Genomic DNA, 20,037 nt, shown 5'->3' on the forward strand with positions numbered 1-20,037 from the left:
GATGAAGGGGTAAACTGTCCAAGAAGACATAATAATCCTTGATATATATGCACTTAACAGCAGAGCATCAGACTAAGGCGAAAACTGATACGACTGCAAGGAGAAACAGATGAATCCACCACCACAGTTGGAGACTTCAATGTCCCTCTACCAGAAATGGATAGATCCAGCAGACAGAAAATCACTAAAGATGGAGTTGAACCCAACACCTCCATCAATCAACCGGATATAATGGACATCTACAGACTACTTCATACAATGACAGCAGAATAAACCTTCTTCTCAAGCTCCCATGGAGCATTCACCACGACAGACCACATTCTCAACCATAAAACACACCTCAACAAATTTGAAAGAATACGTATGATAAAATATATGCTCTCAGACCACAGTGAAATTAAACTAGATCCAATAATAAAAAGGTAGCTGGAAAAGCTCAAAATACTTGGAGATTAAACACACTTCTAAATACATGGTTCAAAGAAGACATTTCAACACCAATTAAAGAACATTTTAAACTAAATGAAAATACAACTTACCAAAATTTGTGGGACATAGAGAAAGCAGTACTTAAAGGGAAATTTATAGAATGAATGCATAAATTAGAAAAGAAGAAAGATCTAAAATTTAAAAATCCAATCTTCCATTTTAGGAAACTAGAAAAAGAAAAGCAAATTTCTGTAAAATAAGCAGAGGAAAAGACAGTATGAAAAATAAAATAAATCAAAAAAATTTAGAACTGGAAATCAATAGAGAAAAATCAACAGAATAAAAACCTAGTTCTTTGAAAAGATCAAAACTGACAAATCTCTAGCCAGGATAACTAAGAATAAAGAGAGAGGACACAAATCAATAATACAAGAAATGAAAGGGATCACTACAGATCCCATATACAAGAGCTATGTGAGGTAAACTACAAAACTCTAATGCAAGAAATCAAAAAAGAATTATAAAAATAGAGAGATATTCCATATCCGTGTATAGGAAAACTGAATATTGTCAAGATGTCTGTTCTTCTCAACTTGATCTATAGATTCAATGTAATCCCAATCAAAATTCTAGCAAGCTATTTTGTAGATATCAACAAACTGATCCTAAAGATTATATGGAGAGGTAAAAGACACAGACTGGCCAAGGCAATACTGAAGGAAAAAAACAGCCAGAGGACTGACACTACCAGACTCCAAGACCTACTATAAAGCGACAGGAATCAAGACAGTGTGGTAGTGGTGAAAGAGGAGACAAATAGATCACTGGAACAAAAGAGAGAGCCCAGAAACAGATCCCCATATACTCAACTAATATTTGACAAAAGAGCAAAAGCAACACAATGGAGAAAAAATAGTCTTTTCAAGAAATCATGCTGGAACAACTGTACATCACGTGCAACTAAAAAACAATTTAGACACAGACCTTCCATCCCTCACATAAATTAACTCAAAATGGATCACAGACCTAAATGTAAAATGCAAAACTATAAAACTCCGACAACATAGAAAACCTAGATGATGTTGGGCATAGGGACTATTCTTTACAAGACCAAAGGCATAATCCATGGAAGACATAATTAATAAACTGGAAACATTAAAATTAAAAACTTCTGCTCTGCGAAAGACACTGTCAGGAGAATGATACAGCAAGCCACAGACTAGGAGAAAACATTTGCAAACAACACAGCTGATAAAGGACTGTTATCCAAAATATACAAAGAACTCTTAAAATTCAGCCAATAAGAAAACCTGATTAAAGAATCTCATTAAAAAATGGCCCAAATGGTGCTCTAGCTCAGCAGGTTGGCCAGAGCACCTCACAGATAGAAAGGAGCAGCGAGAGCAAAGGAGTGGTGGATCGTGGCAGGCTCAGAATACACAGTGCCTGATGCCCACCCAGTGGCAGCAGGTGGGAGCTGCAACCAGATACTATCACTGTGCAGAGGCATGCTGTCAAGCAGTATGAAAAAACACATTGAATCTCCAGACCAGAAGGAAAATGACAGGCACCCAGAACGTGCTTGACAAGAATCCTGAAGGCACAGAAATTCACAATCTAAATGACAGAGAATCCACAATACCTATCATAAAAAAACCACTCAACGAGTTACATGACACTACAGACAGTTAGTTCAATGAAAGCAGGAACTTCTTCACAAAAGAGATTGAAACTATAAAGAAGAACCAATCAGAAATGTTGGAGATGAAAAACACAATGGAAGAGAGAGAGAAAAACCTAAACTCCCTGAATAACAGAGCAGATATTACGGAGGAACGAATGAGCAACTTGGAGGACAGAAATATAGAAATGCTTCAGATGGAGAAAGACAGAAAACTCAGACTAAGAAGAAATGAAGAAATTCTCCAAGAAACATCTGATTCAATTAGGAAACACATAGAAGGATTATAGGTATTCCAGAGAAAGTGGAGAATGGAGTAGAAAGCTTGTTAAAAGAACTAACAGCCAAAAAGTTCCCAAGCCTGAGGAAAGAGCTGGAAATACAAGTGACAGAAGCCAACAGATCTTCCAACTGTATCAGTGTAAAAAGACCTTCTCCAAGGCATATAGTAGTGAAGGTGGCAACACTCAATGACAAAGAAAGAGTATTATGTGCAGCAAGGCAGAAGAAAACCTACAAAGGAACACCTCTCAGGCTTGGAGTGGATTTCTCAGCAGAAGCCTTATAGGCTACGAGAGTGGAATGATCTATTCAAAATTCTGAAAGACAAAAATTTTCAGCCAAGAATACTCTATCCAGCAAAAATATCCTTCAGATACGACAGAGAAATAAAAACTTTCCCAGCTAAACAAAAGCTGAGGGAGTTCACCACCACAAAACCTACTACAAGAAACGTTCAAGAAGGTCCTAATACCTGGGAAGGTGGGGTTTAAAAAGCCTTGAGCAAGGAGATAAGTAGGTAGACAAAATCAGAAAATTGCAGCTTTCGATCAGAACAGGTGAGCAAACAATTCTAATATTAAAGATAGAGGGAAGGAAAAAAACAAAAATAAATATAATCTCATCATTTTAACCACAAACTCACAACACAAGATAGAATAAGTTGTGACATAGTACTTAGAAGGGGAAACAGAAGAGGATGAAATTGGTTTAGACTAAGGAAGTAAGAGGCTTTCAGAAAACGAACTATCTCACCTAACAGATTTTTTTTATACAAACCTCATGGTAACCACTAAACGAATAACCAGAATAGAGACACAAACAATAAATAAAGAGAAAACTAAGAAAATAATCATAGAAAACTATCTGATTGAATTGGTAGTCCAAAATACATGGGACAAGAAACAAAGGAAATGCAGAACTGGAAGACAAGAAATAAAATGGCAGCATTGAGCCCTCATATATCAACAATCACTCTAAATGTAAATGGACTGAACTCTCCAATCAAAAGACACATAGCAGGGGCCGGCACCGTGGCCGAGTGGTTAAGTTTGCGGGCTCCGCTGCAGGTGGCCAGGTGTTTCGTTGGTTCGGATCCTGGGCGTGAACATGGCGGCACTCGTCGGGCCATGCTGGGGCAGCATCCCACGTGCCACAACCAGAGAGGGACCCACAACTAAGAATGTACAACTATGTACCAGGGGGCTTTGGGGAGAAAAAGGAAAAAATAAAATCTTTAAAAAAAAAAAAGACACATAACAGTGGGATGGATTAAAAAGACAAGACCCAACAATATGCTGCCTCCAGGAAACATATCACCTATAAAGACAAACAGAGGCTCAGAGTGAAGGGATGGAAGAAGGTACTCCAAGCTAATGGCAAACAAAAGAAAACAGGTGTTGCCAGGCTTACATCAAACAAAACAGACTTCAAGATGAAACAGATAATGAGAGACAGAGGAGCAGTGTATAATGATAAAAGGAACACTCCACCAAGAAGACGTAACACTTACAAATATATATGCACCCAACACAGGAGCACCAAAGTACATAAAGCAACTATTAACAAACCTAAAAGGAGATATTAACAACAACACAGTAATAGTAGGGGACCTTAACATCCCACTTACATCAATGGATAGATCATCCACACAGAAAGTCAACAAGGAAAACAGTGGATTTAAACAAGAAACTAGACCAGATTAACTTTATATATGTATGTAGAACACTCCATCCAAACACAGCAAAATACACATTCTTCTCAAGTGCATATGGAATATTCTCAAGGATAGACCATATGCTGGGAAACAGGGCAAGCCTCAATTAATTTAAGAAGAGTGAAATCATATCAAGCATCTTTTCCAAAAACAATGCTATGAAACTAGAAATGAATTACAAGAAAAAAGCTGGGAAAGGGACAAAGATATGGAGACCAAACAACATGCTACTGAACAACCAATGGATCACTGAAGAAATTAAAGGAGAAACCAAAAAATCTGGAGACAAAGGAAAATGAAAACACAACATACAAAGTCATATGGGATGCAGCAAAGTGGTCCTAAGAGGAAAATTCATAGCAATACAGACCCACCTTAACAAACAAAAAAAAATCTCAAATAAGCAATCTTAAACTACACCTAACAGAATGAGAAAAAGAACAAAGTCCAAAGTCAGCAGAAGGAGAGAAATAGTAACAATCAGAGTAGAAATAAATGAAATTGAAACAAAAAAGAGAGCAGAAAGGATCAATGAAACAAAGAGCTGGTTCTTTGAGAAGACAAAACTGACAAACTCTTAGCCAGACTCACAAAGAAAAAAAGAGAACACTCAAATAAATATAATTAGAAATGAAAGAGGAGAAATTACAACAGACACCACAGAAATACAAAGGATTCTAAGAAAATACTATGAAAAACTATATGATGGACAATCTAGAAGAAACGGATAGATTCTTAGACTCATACAACCTCCCAAAACTAAATCAAGAAGAAATAGAGAATCAGAATAGACCAATCACAAGTAAAGAGATTGAAACAGTAATTGAAAACTTTCCCAAAAATAAAAGTCCAGGACCAGATGGCTTCTCTGGAGAATTCTATCAAACATTCAAAGATTTAATACTTATCCTTCTCAAGCTATTCCAGAAAATTGAGGAAGACAGAACACTTCCCAGCACATTCTACAAGGCCAACATCATCCTGATCCCAAAGCCAGACAAGGACAACACAAAGAAGGAAAATTACAGGCCAATATTGCTGATGAACATAGATGCAAAAATCCTCAACAAGATATTGGCAACCCGAATACAGCAATACATCAAAAAGATCATATATCATGATCAAGTGGGATTTATACCAGGGACACAGGGATGGTTCAACATCCACAAATCAATCAATGTGATACACCACATTAACAAAATGAGGAATAAAACCACATGATCATCTCAATAGATGCAGAGAAAGCATTTGACAAGATAACAGCACCCATTTAAGATAGAAACACTCAATAAAATGGGTATGTCATATACGGCCTTTATTATGTTGAGGCACTTTTCTTCTATACTCATTTTATTGAGAGTTTTTATCATAAATGGATGTTGGATCTTGTCAAATGCTTTCTCTGCATCTATTGAGATGACAAAATTGTCCCATTCGCAACAACATGGATGGACCTTGAGGGTATTAAGTGAAATAAGCCAGGCAGAAAAAGACAAACACCATATGATTTCACTCATATGTGGGAGATAAACAAGCACAGACAAAGAGAACAGTTTAACGGTTACCAGAGGGAAGGGGTTTGGGGGGTGGGCACAAGGGGTGAAGGGGCACGTTTATATGGTGACTGGAAATAATAATGTACAAATGAAATCTCACAATGTTGTAAACTACTATGACCTCAACAAAAAATTTTAAAAAAAAAATAAAAATGAGCCACAGAGCTTAACAGACACTTCAAAGAGATGGTTAAAAAGCATATAAAAAGATGCTCCACATCTAACATCATCATAGAAATACAAACTCAAAACAGTGAGATACTACTACACACCTGTTAGAATAGTGACAATCCAAAATAGTGACAATACCAAATGTTGGAAAGCATGTGGAACAACAGGAACTCTCCTTCATTAATGGTGGGAATGCAAATTTGCCAGTTTCTTACAAAACTAACATACTCTCAACATATGGTCCACCAATTATGCTCTTTGGCATGTACACAAAGGAGCTGAAAACATGTCCACACAAAAACCTGCATATAGGGGCCAGCTGGGTGGCGCAGCAGTTAAGTGCACACGTTCTACTTTGGTGGCCCAGCATTTGCCGTTTTAGATCCCGGGTGTGGACATGGCACCGCTCGGCAAGCCATGCTGTGGAAGAAGTCTCACACATAAAGTAGAGGAAGATGGGCACGGATGTTAGCTCAGGGCCAGTCTTCCTCAACAAAAAGAGGAGGATTGGCAGCAGATGTTGGCTCAGGGTTAATCTTCCTCAAAAAAGAAAAAAACCTGCACATAGATGTTTATAGCAGCTTTATTCATAACTACCAAAACTTGGAAGTAACCAAGATGTCCTTCAGTGGGTGAAGGGATAAGTAAACTGTGCCTCATCCAGACAACAGAATATTATTCGGCACTGAAAAGAAATGAACCGTCAAGCCGTGAAAAGACATGGAGGAACCCGGAATGCACATCACTGAGTGAAAGAAGCCAATCTGACAAGGCTGCACACTGCGAGATTCCAACTCTGTGACATCATGGAAAAGGCAGAACTATGCGGACAGCACAAAGTTCAGGGCTGCCGTGGGCTGCAGCAGGGATGACTGGTGGAGCACAGAGGATTTCTGGGCAGTGAAACTACTCTTATGATACTGTACGGGAAGATCCGTGCCATTCTACCTTTGTCAAAACCCACAGAACGTACAACATCGAGTGAGCCCCTGGGTAAACTCTGGACTTCGGGTGATGACGTGTCAGTGTAGCTGACCGGCTATAACACGCATACGGTCTGGTGGGGGACACTGCCCGACAGGGAGACTGGGGAGAGGGCAGGGGCTCTGAGAATCACTGTACCCTCTTGTTGAATTTTGCTATGAAGTTAAAACTGTTCTAAAACAATGAAGTCTATTTTTAAAAACCCTTTTAAAAGAAATAAAGAGGTCCTAGACTTAGTCTTCCACCTTCAACACTGGGCTAGACAACAGGAGATAAATGATGCCTTCAAAGCTGAGGTAAAAGGATTTTGAACCCAGAACTCCAAAGCTAGCTAAATTACCAACTGACATTTACATTCATGTAGGGGTTCAAAACTTACATCTCACACAAATTTCTCCAAGTTGTTGGAGTATTCCCTTCAGGAAATGAGAGAAAAGCATCAAAAACACACATTATCAGAGAAAGTGCAGATAGCACCTCTGAGCGCAGAAGTCCAGCATGACTCGTGTAAAGCAGCTGAGACCCGTACAGACGGGAGCGAGAGGCCAGGGACTCAAGGAAGGCCATCCAAGACGCCAACTGCATACAACAGCAAGTACAACGCAAATTTCTCACCCCACAGACACGGCTTACCAGCTCTAACACTGAGAGAGCTTCTGACAGCAGACACGAAAAATGGGTGAGATAAGAACAGAAAAAGGAAGGCCACAGAGGCCCTTACAAGTAAGACAAGATACCCAGCCTCACACATAAAACCACACTGGGACATCGTTTCTCACCCTTCGGCTGGACAAAAACCCACACGTGTGACAGCACACTCCAGTGGCACTTACATGTTGCTTGCTGGGAGGAATGCAAACGGGCACAGAGCCCATGGAGGGGGATCTGCGGACGTCTCACAGAACTACATCTGCACGTAAGACCTGACTCAGTTCCACTTCTAGAAATCCACCCCGTGACACAGTGGCAAGACAAGCGGACAAGCCGACTCACTGCAGCTATCATTTCCAACAGCAGCAGAGAGGAAACAAGCCAAACGTACACTAACTGACCGGCGGACAAGCTAATGAGGAGCACTATTCCGCTGTAAGAGCCCTCAGCAAGATCCCTGCATCCTGCTAAGCAGGCACCAACACACACAGCACGTGAAAACCCACGTGCCACAGGAGTAGGGGTGTGTGTCCATCCGCAGGGCGCTGATGTCAGCTTGTCGTCACAAGGGGCTCATCCCACCCACCTGAGGATTATGGGCTCACCAGTGGAAAACGGAACAAGACTCTCCCAGGAAGCTACATCCACATCTATTTGTTGACGGAAGTAAGAAAAGAAATAAAGCAATAACTTATAAAATAAACTGTTCTGACTCGCAAAAGTTATTTAAACTGCACCAAACCACCATGGGCAAGAATAACTATATATACTCAGCCTGTTCTAACAGAACCTACACATTCCAAAACCACCAACTCTTAACTTTGTGTGCACTCAGGTGTTGCAAAGATAAAGAGCAAGCTCTGTTGCAGCAACCCACTTGGATTAGAAATCCTCACCACCCCCTCCACACTGCTCACTGCCTCCACCCTGCCAACTCGCTCACTTCTCCCCCGTGCGCACCCGCCCCCAGGAGGCTGTCGAAGTGACGCGCTCCTGCTGCTCAGCACACTGAGCAAGCCCAGTTTGATACAACCAGCAGTGGGCTCTGGGGGTGCCGCTTCAACAGACGCTGAAGGAGTGTGACGTCATAACTCTGGGGGAGGAATCAGAAAATCTGAGAAGTGACCAATATTTTCATCATTTAAGCAGGACATCTGAAAGTCCACGGGAAATGTGAAAACACCCACAAATACCAACACTTGGAAGCCCCAGTGTGAGTGAAGTTCACCAGGCAAACAGGCCCACTTTCACACACAGCCTCCAGTCAACGTTTTCGCGTCTTGCTAGAGGATCCATCTCAGATCGCAAGAGATTTAAGGAAACCTCCAGATGAAACACGGAGACTGAAAGCAAGGAGACACAAAGACATTCACAAGAGGCCAAGCAAATCCAAGAAAGGCTTTTCAAAAATGCATTCATAGCCTCAGAAGGATAAGCCACTTGCATCTATGAAGCAAACAAACGTGAGAACAAGTAAGAGCTCCTAGAAATTTAAAATGCTTACTAAAAAATTTTTTTAAAAGGTTAGAAAATAAAGTCAGTAAACTCTCTCAGAAACAATTAGAAGATGGAAATGAATAGAGAAGGTTTAAAAAAAAAAAAAAAGAAAGGATCAACCTAAGAGGCATAACCTCCAAGAGATTCCAGAGAGAAGAGAAGCAATGGAGAGCGGCCAAGACAACAGAGGACAGCCAAGGCCATGGAGGACGGTCAAGGCAATAGTGTATGGTCAGGCAATCAATGACAGCCATGGCAACGGAGGACAGTCAAGGCAACGGAGGATGGTCACAGGAGAAGCAAAGTCCACATAGTTAAAGGATGAATCCAAGGACTAAAAAGCCTGAAACAGTAAGTAAAAAAGGCCCACACCAACATACATTGTCATAAAGTCTCAGAACACATAAAAAAACAATTCTAAAAGTTTCTAAAGAAGAGGGAAAAACCAATGGACATGTACAAAGTTTCAAAAATGAAAATGGCATCCAACTTCCCCAAACAGCAACACTGGGATCTCAAAGACAATCAATGGAGCAGTGCCTGGAAAATTCTGCATGAAAGTCATATCCCACCCAGAATTTTGTTTTTCCTGAGGAAGATTCGCCCTAAGATAACATCTGCTGCCAATCTTTCTCCTTTTGTATGTGAGCCACCCACCACAGCATGGCCAGTGACAGATAAGCGGTGTAGGTCTGCACCCAGGAACCAAACCTAGGCCGCCAAAGAGGAGCACACTGAAATTAACCACTAGGCCACTGGGGCTGGCCCATTCCCAGAATCTCTGACCCCACCAAGGACTGAGCATGAGAGCAGAATAAAAGCAATGTCAACGCAAGGTCTCAAAAAACTTCATCATCTACGCGTATTTTTGAAAAACTGTTGTTAGTCTGGGACAATTACAAACAAGCACGAAAGTAAAGAATAGTAATGAATCACCACACATTCCACTTGTAGCCACTAATTCAGTGCCTATTCTTGAAGCTTCCTGAAGATGCACAAGGGCCCCCTCAGCCAGCACACACTCAGAAAAAGGGAGGTGTCGCATCCAGGAAACAAGGAACAGCCAACATCCCAGAGAAGAAAAGGAGTCCCAAGGACAACAACATTGCAACAGGTCAAGAGAGCAATCAACACAGACCAGAGAAAGCCAGAAGGGGCTGGAAAAAGTCTCTAAGGAAAACGCGAACAGAGGATTATCCATCACATCTGACATGGAAAGAACTACACTGAGAGGAGTTTTATAAGGCTGTCAGGGCCAGCCCCAGTGGCCCAGTGGTTAAGTTCAGTGCACGCCACTTTGGCAGCCTGGGTTCAGTTTGCAGGTGTGGACCTACACCACTCATCTGTCAGTGGCCATGTTGCAGCAGTGGCTCAGATACAAAACAAAAAAGGAAGACTGGCAGCAGATATTAGCTCAGGGCAAATCTTCCTCAGCAAAAAAAAAAAGAGGCTTCAAGGTGCAAAGAAATTTAAGCAAATAGAAAAAAAAAAAGAAATCACTACACTCCAGGAAAAACAAAACATTGTACAAAAAAAAGTAATTACACTGCATTACTTTGGCTCAAAAGTAATTTTTATTAGGAGGCTGAAGGAAGAGGACAATGTTATGTGAAAAAAAACCAAAATCCTCAACCAATGTCAATATATAATATCTAAAAGTCAGAGCAAGAGAAATTTGTACACTCATTATTTACAAATTTTAAGGTAAAAATCAGAAAGAATGGAGTGCCTACTTTTTGTTATTAAGTCTTTGGCACTACTTGACATTTTCAATTACGAATTTTTAATAATTTGATAAAAATAAAATCAAGGTTTCTTGGGCTGGCCCTGTGGCCGAGTGGTTAAATTCGCGCGCTCCGAGGCAGGCGGCCCAGTGTTTCGTTGGTTCGAATCCTGGGCGTGGACATGGCACTGCTCATCAAGCCACACTGAGGCAGCGTCCCATATACCACAACTGGAAGGACCCACAACGAAGAATATACAACTATGTACTGGGGGGCTTTGGGAAGAAAAAGGAAAAAAATAAAAAAACCTTTAAAAATAAATAAATAAATAAATAAAACCAAGCTTTCTTAAATATTTGATATAAACATAGCAAAAAGAGTTGTTAAATCTGAGTGTTAGGTACATGAATATCTATTACCATTCCCTGTACCTATTAGAATGATTAAAGTATGTCATAATAAAAGCAGAAAAACTGCAACCTTTATTAAACTAGTAAAAATAGAGGCTAACTCTAGGGAAAAAATTTATGAAAAAAGTTATACCATGTAATAAGACTTGCTGCCCAATGTCATTAGGTATATATAAACTACTACTTTAGCAACCAATTAAATTCCAACAATTATATAGATACACCTAAGTTATTTTTAAAATAGAAACCCCTAATATGTTGAACTAGATATACAGAGAATGTAAAAATGAAATTCTGAAATTTTTACTGATCACTCAGTGAAAAGCACTGGGATTGCCTATCCAATCTATTTACCACTGTGGTGATTTTAGAACATGGCCACAAATTCCTTGCACTGCTCCCATCGAGCAAAGCATAGGCTCCCTCCTTGAGCCTGGGCAGACCTCTGTGACTGCCTTCATGCACAGAAGGCAGCAGAAGGGAACCTGTAGGATTTCCGAGGCTCCTGCAGAAGAGACCATGCAGCTGGGCATGCGTCTCTTGGGATACCTGCTCTGGAGCCCTCATAAGAAGCCCAGGTGTCCGACAGCCCACAGACGAAGACAGGTGCCCTAGGAGCCAGACCTGCCGAAGCCCCCACCATTCACCTTTGAGATGGCAGCAGCCCAAGTGCACAGCGGAGCCGCCATACTGACTCTGGAATGCCTACCTGGGCTTCTTGCTGCATGAGGAAAAGAAACCCCCTTTTGGGGTGAATTTTCTTTATTTGTAAATGGGCACATTACAGTTACTGGTACAGGGATTTAAAAGCAACAGAGCCTTTGTCTATGTTAACAGCAAGAATGATTAAGACGATTTTACAAATACAAAATTTTACAAATACAAATACAAATCCAATACTTAAATGGATCAGCAACCTTTCTAAATTAGAGTATATTACACAACAGTGAAAAACAATAAATGACCCATGGGCTCATACGGTAAACTACCTAACAACGGGCCACCCAGAATTTACAGAATACCCACTCTATCTCTACCCTATGCCACATGCTCTATGAAATATCGAAGAATAAGAAAATATAAGCTCAAAGTATTGGCTAGGATTAACAATCTCTCCTCTAAAAACAGTAACATCTCTTGGTTTAGCTCCTTCAGTTACTTACACCAGACTACACATCACTTGAATCAGCCTGATCACCTCCTAACAACCAGGTGACTTTAAAATCAATGAAGAAAACAGGAGTGTTGAATTTGGAATGGTGTGCACAAAAACTTTAGAAAATAAATTACTATTTCAAATGACAGAAATGTGGGAGGTTCACTGACCAACAAAACCTGACAGCAATTTTTGCAACTAATGAGATGAAATAAAAAATCCTTTATTGTAAACAGTATGATCAACAACATTAATGCTTTCTGTACAGCAGCTATAACGTGCCAAGGACCTGGCTAGGCACCTGACACACGCAAGCATTTATTCTTCATTCTTCATGATGACTCCCCACAGGGACAAACTGTGACAGTCCCACTGTTTATACGAGAAAACCAAGGCTCAAGGACAAACAAAACACACCAGCATTTAAACAGCTCATCAGAGAGCAGGACAGAGCTGAGGAGCGCTGGCATGTGAATGATAAACTCACAGATGACGCACACTTCAGTCTGCCATCACTATTGCAAGTCAATCTTATTGACAAATATTGAACAACTAAATTAATATTATCTTTATAAAAGAAATTAAAATCAAAAAGAGAGAAGGGGTACTTAATAATCATAACCCCTGTGGCTCTTCTACAAAGGAATTCCAAATACTGTAAGAAACAGTTCTAAATCACACAGCAACTACTTCTGTAAGATTCATAATTGGGGCCGGCCCAGTGGCACAGCAGTTAAGTGCACACGTTCTGCTTCTCGGCGGCCGGGGGTTTGCCGGTTTGGATCCTGGGTGTGGACATGGCACCATTTGGTAAGCCATGCTATGGCAGGCGTCCCACATATAAAGTAGAGGAAGATGGGCATGGATGTGAGCTCAGGGCCAGGCTTCATCAGCAAAAAAGAGGAGGACTGGCAGTAGCTGGCTCAAGGCTAATCTTCCTCAAAAAAAATAATTTTGCTAGCATAATTCTCAGAATCATTTATCAAAGAACCTGAAAATGTTATGACAGACTTTTTTCAATGTTCAAATGTACTTCTGGAATGGAGAAGAACATAAGTCCTAAAGAAAATATCACTTACCTATTTATAGTGTAGCCTAGATTTCCTTTGTTTGGGGCTAGGTAAAAATCATGCAAAACCTAAACCTCTATTCTAGTTCTAAAGGAGGCCCCCTTATCCACGGTTTCACGTTCCACAGTTTCAGTTACCCACAGTCAATAGCAGTCCAAAAATATTAAATGGAAAATTCCAGAAATAAACAGTTCATAAGTTTTAAACTGCACACTGGTGTGAATAGTGTCATGAAATCTCAGGCCATCCCATTCCGTCCCGCCCAGGAGGTGACTCATCCCTTTGCCCGGAGGATCCACGCCACCCGCGTTAGACACTTAGTAGCCATCCAGGTTGTAAGATCAACTGTCAAGGTATTGCAGCGCTTGTGATCAAGTCAATCTTATTTTACTTACTAATGGCCCAAAGCATAAGAGCAGTGATGCTAGCAATTCCGATATGCCCGTAAAGTGCTTCCTTTAGTGAAAGTGTGGACTTAATAAAAAAGGAGAAAGAACAGTATGCTGAAGTTGCCGAGATCTACAGTAAGAATGAATCTTCTATCTGTGAAACCATGAAGAAGGAAAAAGAAATCTGTGCTAGTTTTGCTGTCTCACCTCAAATACGTACATAAAAAGAAACACAGTACACACAGGGTTTAGTACTATCTGTGGTTTCAGGCATCCACGAGGGTCATGGAATGCATACCCCGCAGATAAGGGAAGACACAGTATTAGCTGTGTACCACAAAAACGACAATTAATTTCTATTAAATATTCATTTCACTTCCATACATTTCATTCCAGTAAAGTTCTTTCAAATAAACATTCAAAAAACTCCCGAGTTTATCTTTCTGCTTTAAAATTGCTATAAATATCCTAAACCTCACTAAATCTAATACTCATCTAATCGCCTCACTTTCACTTATTCTTTCAAAAAGAAATGAAAAGTCCTTTATTTACTATAATCCTACTAAATAGATATTGACAATTCACTTGCTAAATTTGTTGGACATCTACAACTTGCTAGAAGGTGAGACCACAGGAAAAAAATTACTATGATCCCTGCCTTTTAGAAACTAAACCTGTTTATTGACATGTATACGTGTATGAAATACTGGAATCACAAAGCTTGAAGGATAGCAAACCACTAGGAATCACGATGGGAAAGCACTCCAACTGGACGACCATTTCACGTTCACCGGACTGAAGGACGTGCAGAAGTGCACTGCCTACCTGCATCAGCTCTGGACCGCTGGCCAGGTGTCTTCCCGAATGGGGTCTTCATTCATCTGCATTTAAGTGAGCAGCAGAGCTGCTTGACTAGGGTGAAAATTCAATATGCTCCACTTTGAAAACTTTTCACAGAATTTCAATGTTCTTGTTAATCCATCATCCAAGTGCCTCTTTTACAAGTTCAGCAAAAATATATGAAATCATAAGCACTCTGTAAAATAGTGAAATAACAATTCATTACTAGAGCATCACAAGAGCAAAATTCTGCAACCCATCAAACACGATATACAATTTTAAACATAACACCAGCTAAAATGCACTTCACCCAGAAGCAACTAACTTCATTTCCTTGGCCCTGGGTGCCTAGGACAGCAGAGAGGAGCAGGGAGAAAAGGAGGTGCCAAAGAGCCTTCCACAAGGAAAAGCACAGGCCTCAGAGGTCACCCGGAACAATCCAGGGTCCGGCTTCCCCTGCTGTAGCCCAACCCATTTTGCTGCCAGGAAAGATTTAGACTGACACGGCCATCTCTGTGATGCCACACAAAGGCGCAGCTCAAGGGGGCAGGCAGGCGGGCGATGGGGGCGAGTCCGGGGGGTTGGGGGGCAGGGTGGAACAAGAGCTGGAGGGGAGGCAGCACACCGCTGGGTGGAACGTCAGTGAGCCGGCGGCCTTGGGCAAGAGAAGAGATTATAACCACCAAGGCAATGCAGCTCCCTTTCTGCTCTCAAGCTTCCAGAACCCAGAGGAAAAGATCCCGTAACTCTGGAGGAGCCTCAAAGAAACTTCCACACTCATTCAAAAGTTAAGTCATCATATGGAAGCAGTTTATCATTTAAACCAAATTTGGTTCCAGTTCACAGTCCACACAGTAAACATACATGGAGACATTCTGATACAACATGAAAATGTCTACTGCAAATCTGCCTGCAGTGCCTGACCACACTGGGTTCTCACGCACTAGTCTTCATGTCTGCGCCTGACGGCCACGTGTTCACAGGTTTAAGAACTGAAGGAAATGCTGACTTAATTCTCTAGAGACTGAAATTTAACAAAATCAATTACACTTCTTTACCTTTTATTTACATTTATTTTCTATTTAATTGCTATTACTAATAGTTAAAATAATTTAAAAGCCTAATTAATGAGACGAATTGGTTTGGTACAAATTCTTAACTGTATAAAACTTTTAGGGGCCGGCCCCATGGCTGAGCGGTTAAGTTCGCGCGCTCCACCGTGGCAGCCCAGGGTTTCGCCGGTTTGGATCCTGGGCGCGGACATGGCACCGCTCATCAAGCCATGCTGAGGCGGAGTCCCACATGCCACAACCAAAAGGACTCACAAGTAGACCACACAACTATGTACTGGGGGGCCTTGGGGAGAAGAAGGAAAAAAAATAAAATAAAATCTTTAAAAAAAAAAAACTTTTACCATTCAAGGAAGACCGATTTTAAAATGCATGGCTTTTGTAATGAATCATTCAGTGATTACTGCTGAGAGCCAAGTGTTTGGAGCAGGCAGGAGGGAGAGACGGTGCAGACAGCAGGGGAAACAGCCGGCACCTGTAGCGGCTTCAACAAGCAACAACGAGAGGAGCCCAGGAAGGAGCGGCGCCTCTTCCGGGGACGCACTTCCCAAGAGCTGCACAGCCTGCCGCCCAGCCTAGGCCGTCGTGACAAATGGTGGTCACCACCGCTCCCTAAGAGACCACCCAAGAGTCGTGCAAGCCTCTTCCAGCACCAGAATCTCAGCTTCCCTCATTCACCTCTTCCACACTATCTGTCCGACCCGACCGCTCCGCTCCCTCTGGAGCAAGTGTGTCTCCAGTCCCTCTGCCCAGCAGCTCTCTCCACAGCGGCTGTCTGTACTCCCCAGAGTCTACACCTACACATCGCCCGTACCCAACACGCAGCATGGGGACGTGCCACAGCACTAGTGCTAAGAGCCGCTCCTCTTCCTTGCAGGCATCCACCTGTCAACCCTCCAGTTGCGCACACTTCTGAAGACTTTGGTAGCTAGTTTACTTGCTTTCTATCACTGTTCTCATCACATTCCTGGCAACATACGATTCCATCAACAACCTGCCCCTCGGTTCTCCGACATGCTCATCTCAAACTCCCCACCCCACTCCAACCACCTATCTCCACGGCCACGACTTGGTCTGTTCATCACCAAGGACTGCAATTCCTCTGGATTCTGATTCAACACCTCAAACTCAAAACCACCTGATGCTTCCACTTTCCTTACACCAACAATTCCTGGATGCAGTCACTGCCTCCACCCACGGCTTGACCCTTTCTCACTGTACCGCTGTCTTCCTCAGGGCCTAACTGCCCTCCTGACTCTGCTCAGATTCCAGAGGCTCAGCCACTAGAGTGACTTCCTTGGTTTCCCCCATTTCTCTCCCTTCTTTTCCTGTCACTTTTATGGCAAAACTGTAACCCACTCCCTGCCTACTGTGCCCACAACTTCAGCCGTTAAGCATGGGTGAAAAACTTTGAACTGAGCACTCCTGTCTCAAGTGGGCACTCAACAATATGACCCCACCCTCAGCAGGTAAGCGTGCTCTCTGCTAGGAAAAGAGAACTACTCATCTTCCCACCGCCAAGGTCACCAACTGACCAGTGCCTCTGCTCCTGTAACAGCAGCTAAATTGTGCTTAAGCTCAACCCTTTCACTTATGTTATCACTCCCATCTGTCTTCAGTATTAATTAACCCATTACCACTAGAATATTCCTATTGGCATACAAGAAATGATGAAGTATTTCTCAATTTTAAAAACATCCCATGACTCCACTCCATTTCTCTGCTCCTCTTTTCAAAGCTACTTCAAAGATTGAAAAATATTTTAATCTGCACAAATATCAATGTATCCTAACTTTATAAATTAAATTGGTTCTCTAACATGAAAAATTTACCTTACTAATATTCTACAGGAGTGTGTACCCTTCTCCCTAGCAGACTTAAGCTTATCTTGGAAATATTTCCTATTGCTCACCACTTCATTAAAATTTTCAGATTGAACTTGTTATACTTTATAAAAGCATAAGAGGGGCCAGCCTGGTGGCACAGTGGTTAAGTACGCATGTTCCACTTTGGCGGCCTGGGGCCTGCCGGTTCAGACCCCAGGTGTGGACGTATGCACCACTTGTCAAGCCATGCTGTGGTAGGCATCCCACATATCAAGTATAGGAAGATGGCACAGATGTTAGCTCAGGGCCAGTCTTCCTCAGCAAAAAGTGGAGGATTGGCAGCAGATGTTAGCTCACGGCTAATCTTCCTCAAAAGAATAAATAAAAAAGCATAAGACACGAGTTGAAGGAAGAGGTGCAGCAGGGAAGGATGCAAGGAACTTCTAGAATAATGTAAGAACAAAAAATGTCAAATGAAAGTCGTTCCCCATTTCTGAGTTGTAATTAATATTCCAATTGCCTAATTTTATGACAGCTCCTGTAAGACCAGAAAAATGTAGAGACTAAACAAAAGGAAAACACTGAAGAGAGAGAACTAATGGAACCCTGGCTTTGTTCTGATTCAACAGTTGCCATATAATATGCTTTGAAAACTCCAGTGAAGTAAAGCTTTCCTTAAACAAATCTCCCCGTCTTCTGACTGGAGTTTAAAAAAAAAAATACCAGGCTGGCCCAGTGACGTAGTGGTTCAATTCAGCGTGTTCCACTTGAGTGGCTCAGTTTGTGGGTTTGGTTCCTGGGCGCAGACCTCCGCCACTCTCAGCCATGCCGTGATGGTGACACACATATAAAGTGGAGGAAGACTGGCACAGTTGTTAGCTCAGGGCTAATCTTCCTCAAGCATAAAAAGAGGAAGATTGGCAGCAAATGTTAGCTCAGGGATAACTGTCGTCAGCAAAAAAAAAAAAAAAAAAAAATCTTTACCTTAAGTTATTCTACTAGGCGGTTAATTTAGCAAATAAACTAAAGGAAAAACAATTTTAAAAACTTTAAACGCGGACATAATAAAATCTCATTATTTCTAGAATAGCAGGAGTTTCAAAAGTTTTTCTCAAGTATTACAGAAAATGTTGTCAAACAGAGCTTAATTTCAAGGCCATAAAAAAGACAATCCTGTATTCAGAGACCCACTGGATGCTGAGCCCACTGGGCGACAGGTTGCTGGAGAACAGTCCTGTGTGGCACCAAAGGACCGCCCCACCATGCCTGCTGATTGCGTGCTGCTCTAACAGGGGGATGGAACAGTCCAGCACCAGCACAGGGAGCCAAGCCCACTTCACAGGCTTCCTGAGGTGACGTGACGAAAGGCCACCACAACACTCATAAAGCATTCTTGTCAAAAATGCTTTGCCTCAATCCACTCAAGCCCTAGACCTAACTTTCAGCTTACAGGTGATAGAGGAGCAAGCGAGAAGTTTCTACAGGACAAGCGGGCCATACTCTTCAAAAAGTCAACGTCATAAAAAAGAAAAAAGGCTGACACACTGCTCTAGATGAAAAGAAGCTAAAGGGAGACGAGGACTAAACACAGTGAGGCAGCCCTGAGTGGACAGCTGAGGGAAAAGCTGCAGAAGACATTTAAGACAAGGGTGGAAAGTTAAATAGGGACTAAGTCATAGACAAGATTATGGAGTTGTCATTAACCTGTAAAAGCACAATGATGACACTGAAGTTATGCGCAAGAATATACTCATTCTTAAGAAACGCACGCTGAAATTTCCAGTTATAGATTCATAAGGTCGCAAGTGAACTTGAAGTAGTTCAGGCAAAGAAAACAACAAACACAAAGAACAAAGTGAAATGGCAAAATATTAACTTTTGACCCTAGGTGAAGGGCATACTAACTTTTATTTCAATTTGAAATTTTTCATAATAAAAAGTTGGGGAAAAAAGATCCTGGATTTTCCTTTGCTAAGTCCATCTTTATTAAATATAGCTAACTATGCAGACTTGTGCAATTTTACTAAAATCTTTAAAAAGCGTCAGGAATTTGGCTCTGAAATTCCAAATTCTCCTTCTCTAATGATCTCAAAGATCACAAGATTTTCACCAACTATTTCACAGAAAAGCAAGTGTCCCAAGCACGTGCTGGGGTGTCACAGCCTACCGTACACGCATCAACTTGGCCCCTCCCAGCCACCAGGAGGCGCACTCTACACCTGTTCCACTCTGGACACAGGTCGAAGGGGCTCCCACGCGGCCACGCACTGCACACAGGGGCGCTGAGAGAGATCTCCTCTCTGAGAAATACGCACACAGATGGCTCCACAAAGCACGAGGCACCGCACCGTCAGAGACTGCACGCTGCCTCCAGAGAGGTAAGGAAAGGGGCAGTTCAACGTTCCAGACATCAAACAGTAACACGAAGCAGAAGCTACACATCAAAATATTTGCTGCCAGTTGCTATCACCAAACAGTGCTATTTATAAAAACAAAACAAATTTCTAAAACTGCTTAAGCAAAAATGCTAAGTCCCAAAGAAGTGTCAACACGTGGATCACTAATGGAAAAGCACACAGGAGCGCTA

General features: G+C 41.8%; 1 protein-coding gene across 2 annotated transcripts in view; it reads right to left on the reverse strand.

Annotated features, from left to right (window-relative positions):
- Positions 1–20,037, reverse strand: part of LOC124233882 (spindlin-1) — a 71,205-nt gene that overhangs the window by 37,858 nt on the left and 13,310 nt on the right. For both annotated transcript variants that reach the window (XM_046651146.1, XM_046651145.1), the window contains exon 2: positions 14,540–14,750. In XM_046651146.1, the coding sequence (XP_046507102.1) occupies positions 14,540–14,591 (52 nt within the window). In that variant the 5' untranslated portion in view covers positions 14,592–14,750. The remainder of the gene's footprint in view (positions 1–14,539; positions 14,751–20,037) is intronic.

Source organism: Equus quagga, unplaced genomic scaffold (assembly GCF_021613505.1).
Source record: "Equus quagga isolate Etosha38 unplaced genomic scaffold, UCLA_HA_Equagga_1.0 268.2_RagTag, whole genome shotgun sequence".
Classification (NCBI taxonomy): Eukaryota; Metazoa; Chordata; class Mammalia; order Perissodactyla; family Equidae; genus Equus; species Equus quagga.